General features: G+C 50.7%; 1 protein-coding gene across 1 annotated transcript in view; it reads left to right on the top strand.

Moving 5' to 3' along the window:
* The window catches only part of Nom1 (nucleolar protein with MIF4G domain 1), a 30719-nt gene extending 27378 nt beyond the window's left edge, over positions 1-3341 (top strand). The window contains exons 11-13 of the mRNA XM_013027204.1: positions 681-875; positions 1341-1450; positions 2583-3341. Coding sequence (XP_012882658.1) covers positions 681-875; positions 1341-1450; positions 2583-2757 — 480 coding nt within the window. The 3' untranslated portion in view covers positions 2758-3341. The remainder of the gene's footprint in view (positions 1-680; positions 876-1340; positions 1451-2582) is intronic.
* The last annotated feature ends 1013 nt before the right edge of the window (positions 3342-4354 follow it).

The raw sequence follows: 4354 nt of genomic DNA, 5'->3' as shown, positions 1-4354 counted from the left end.
GACTCTTATCTCCAATAAACCACTAGAAAACTGGAAGTGGCACTGTGGCTCAAGCAGTAGAACACTTGCCTTGAGCTAAAGAGCACAGAGACAGCGCCCAGGCCCAGAGTTCAAGCCCCACGACCGACCAAAAAAAAAAAAAAGTTACATCTTCCAGGATGCTGAGAAGTATTTTCAAAGTAGAGTAACTTAGTAAACTTGTGACCAGGTACAGGGGGGCTCTATAGGTTATATCTATCTGTTTGGAGGTTTTGTGGTTAATGCGCCAGCCTGATGTATTAGCCCCTGATCTGATCCTGTAAGCTGGGGCAGAGTGGAAGTGAGTGGGCCTGGTCTCCCGTTGGACATGGGGTACCCAGTCTCTGGTGTGAGACACTAACGCTGTGGACTCCTACACCTGAAGTGCCAGCGCCCAGATGTTTGTCTGGAGGGGACAGAGATGCCCAGACACACAAAGGTGGAGCCTGCCAACACTTCGGTCATGGGGCCATCAGGATATGGGGATCCTAAAATAATCCTTAACTCCTGCAGACTGGGTTTGGCTGGACCACCGTGCAGATGAGTCCGTGCTGACGGTGATGGTTTTCCCGGTCTGCAGCTGACCCATGGCTCCCTGCAGTCAGGCCTGTGACGTCACCTGCCATTGAGCAGGACATCTATGGGACTGGCCCCTGTGCCAGAATGCAGCGCTGATGAGCCCTTCCCGGTGGTCTGAAGGCCATGGCTTTGGGAGTGGGCACGAGAAGGTTGCAGATGGACACAGTCACTACAGAGTGGCGTGGCTGCAGGGGGCAGTGCCAGCCCCAGGGGGCTGTGCTACAGGAACCTGCTGTGGAGGACATAGCCCCAGGAGCCCCCCGACCCCAGCTCTGGCTGTACCCCTCTCCTCCCTCCCTCAGACAGCCTTTGCACACGACTGCGCTGCACCTGTGAACAGAGCAGCTGTCATCAGCCGTGCTGTGCGCCTAGCAGCTCCGGCTGCAGCTCCGCTTGTCTGCAGGTGGTGTTCTACTGGAGAAGTGTAGTACAGTTTCTCTGCTTAATGTTGAGAGCATTTCTGGGTTTTTCAAACATTTTCTTGAGAGAAATATAAGTCTGCGCAGAACTATAGTTGGGAGTCAGTTTGGGGGCCGTGGTTGGTTTTAATTCTTCGGCAGCTCTGCTTGCAGCCTGCCGCTGCTTGCTGCGGAAGGTGCCGGCCCGCGCCTGCAGCACAGCCGAGGTGCTGGGAGCGCCTCTGAAATTGGGGCTGACGAGGGGAGGAGCACCCGTGCCCACAGACTGGGCAACACTCGGCTAACCTTGTCTAATGCTGCTTTTCTCTGTCTCCCGGCCGCTAGGTGGTCGAGTTCAGTGAGCTTGACAAACCCAGAGTCCACTTTTTACAGAAGGTGCTAACTATTGTGTTAATGGAAACAGAAGTTGAAGACTTGGGTTTGATTTTTGCCAAGTAAGTGTCCAGCTTGTCCTCACTCTTGTTGATTTAGAACCATTGTAGTTTCAGTTTGGAGCCAATTTAAGTAATGTAAACTTGCCTGATAATGAACAGTTTCTTAGGCTATGTGGATTGTTTCTTGATTGTGGTTTTGTTTTGTGCTGGGCTTAAACCCGAGACTCGAGTCCACCGCTGAACCTCTTCCTAGTTCTTAAACCCAGGGCTCATGCACACCACTGAACCTCTTCCGGGTTCTCTTTTTAGTGGTGGCACTGGGCTTGAATTCAGGGCTTCAAGTTCTCATTCAGCATTGTTTGTTTGTGCCAGTGCTGGGGCTGGACAGCCCTGCGCTGCCCTGAGCTCTTGTGCTCACAGCTCATGCTCCACCCCCTGAGCCACAGCTCCATTTCTGGCTGTTAGGTGGTCGTGGGAAGTAAGAGTCTCGTGGACTTCACTGGCCAAGACAGCTTGAAATCTCAACCCTTACTCAGATCTCAGCCTCATGAGCAGCTAGGAACACAGACTCAGATCTCAGCCTCATGAGCAGCTAGGAACACAGACTCAGATCTCAGCCTCGTGAGCAGCTAGGAACACAGGCAGGAGCCACAGCACCCGCCTCATTCAGTTGTTTCACTCGTAACTACACCGTACCACTTGAGCCACACCTCCACTTCTGGTTTTATGCTGGTTAATTAGAGATCAGTCTTGGGTATGTTTTTAATTAGCCACGCAAGGTGTCTCCACCTGAAATCTCAGCCGCTCGGGAGCCAGAAGTAATGGGAAGATAGTGGTTCAAGGCCGGCTGGGCAAAAGATTCCATTTTTGAAAGGAACTGGGTGTGGTGAAGTATAGCTACCGTCCCAGCTGCTCAGGAAACTGAGTTGGGAGTTAAGCCAACTTGGGCAACACAGCCAGACTCCACCAAGAAAGGAGTAGAGAGAAGAAGGGAAGGAGAGAAGGATTTTAAACTGGAAGGCGGGGCTATCACTCAGGGGTAGGGTGCTTGCCCAGCACATGCAAGACCCTGGGTTTGATCCACAACACCCCAAAAGTGGATACAAGAATGTGGACCCTCCCTCGCGGTCGAAGCACCTGGTATTGAAACGTGGGAGATGAGCCCATCCTGCCTCCATCTGCTTCCTTCCAGAGTGTCTGAGAACCCAAAGCTGGGCGTGTTGCGGGAAAGCCTGAAGCTCTTCATTGGCCACTTCTTACTGAAGCACGTGCAGGCCCACCAGAGTGCCGAGGAGGCCAGCGAGCTGCGAGAGAAGGCTGGCCTGGCCACCAAGTCTCTTCAGGGCAAAGCCATGCTGAGGATGTAGGCTGCGGAGCGCAAGCGTACTCGACCAAAATGTCCTGCCGTCTAGTGTGTAGCCACGCGCATGTTACACCCTACAGCATCACACTTACTTTCTGGACATCAGAAGATTGTACAAGGGCTTAACAACTCTCGTCACATTTTAAATATTGTATTGTGAGAGATTATTTGGTTACAAGGTTAAAGCATCCTGCTTAAACTACACCCCAGTCCTTGAGATAATTTTTGTAATCCAAGTTTATATTGTAATCCAAGCTTATAAAATAACACGTATTTAAGTTGGGAGAGAGGTGAGCACTTCCTGGGCTGTGTTTTCTATCCTGACCCCATCTGCATGCTTGTCTTAATTCTTGTAATGATGAACTCTGCCACTAGAGGGTGCTAATGGTCATTCATTGATGGATTGTCTTTCATATTGGTCAAAAGGTTAAAAACCAGTTAACTGATACTTGATGTGTTTATTAATACTTTCAATGCAATTGAATTTTGACAAAGTCAGTTGATAGTCTTGTAAATATCTACTACTGTGGATTGAAATTTTTTATTGCTCACCCAACATTTTGATGCAATAGAGGTTATTTTATACTATTTTGTGTCTCTCACTCATTAATTCTGTGTTACACCTGTATGATTTCGTAGTATTTTGGCTTGCTTTGATTTTATGTGTACATATATGTATGCGTACACCCATTGGTAGGGCTTGAACTCAGACTGGGCACTGTCCCTGAGCTTTTTGTTTTTTTGGGGGGGGGTTCCGGTTGTGGGGCTGAACTCTGGGCCTGGGTGCTGTCCCTCAGCTCTTCAGCTCAAGGCTAGTGCTCTACCACTTGAGCCACAGTGCCACTAACGGTTTTTTTCTTTTTTGCTTATGTGGTGCTGAGGAATCGAACCCAGGGCCTCAGGCATGCAAGGCAAGCGCTCTACCACTGAGCCACCTTCCCAGCCCCCTGAGCTTTTTTGCTCAAGTCTAGCACTCTGCTGTTTGCACCACAGCTCCACTTCGAGCAATTTGTTAGTGAATTGTAGAGAGTCTCACGAACTTTCCTGCCCATGCTGGCTTCAAACCATCCTCAGAGCTCTGCCTCTCCTGAGTAGTTGGATGACCGGTGTGAGCCACCGACTCTCAGCCGGCTTGAATTTTTGAGCATGGTCTCACTGTCCAACTCATGCCTCATCTCCTGAGTCCTGGCACAGGGTGACAGGTGTGGCCCTGGGGTGACAGGTATGGCCACCACACCCACACGTGAGTGTGTTTTATTAAATAACTGATGTCACTTAGTGGCTTTGGCACATAGTGGGTTCCAGGCGGTATGAACATGAATGACACAGTGTCAGGCTGGTGGCGCAGCGCGTTTCCCACCCCACAAACAAACTTCTCCCTCAGATTCTGTAGACTCTTCACTTGAGACCAGCCACCCATGTATATGATAGAACTGTACCACGGCACTGTCGGCCATAATCGCCGTCACTGCCACAGTGCTCTCGGCCACAGAGACATTTTCCCTGTACCACGCGCTATCGGCCACAATCGCCATCCTGGCCCCACGGTGCTGTCCTGTACCACAGCACTGTCACCACGGTGATCGTCCTGTACCACAGCG

The sequence above is a fragment of the Dipodomys ordii genome, unplaced genomic scaffold, assembly GCF_000151885.1.
Source record: "Dipodomys ordii isolate 6190 unplaced genomic scaffold, Dord_2.0 Scaffold101, whole genome shotgun sequence".
NCBI classification, from domain to species: Eukaryota; Metazoa; Chordata; class Mammalia; order Rodentia; family Heteromyidae; genus Dipodomys; species Dipodomys ordii.
The sequence above is the reverse complement of the archived record's forward strand: the minus strand, read 5'-3'. Positions and strand labels throughout refer to the sequence as shown.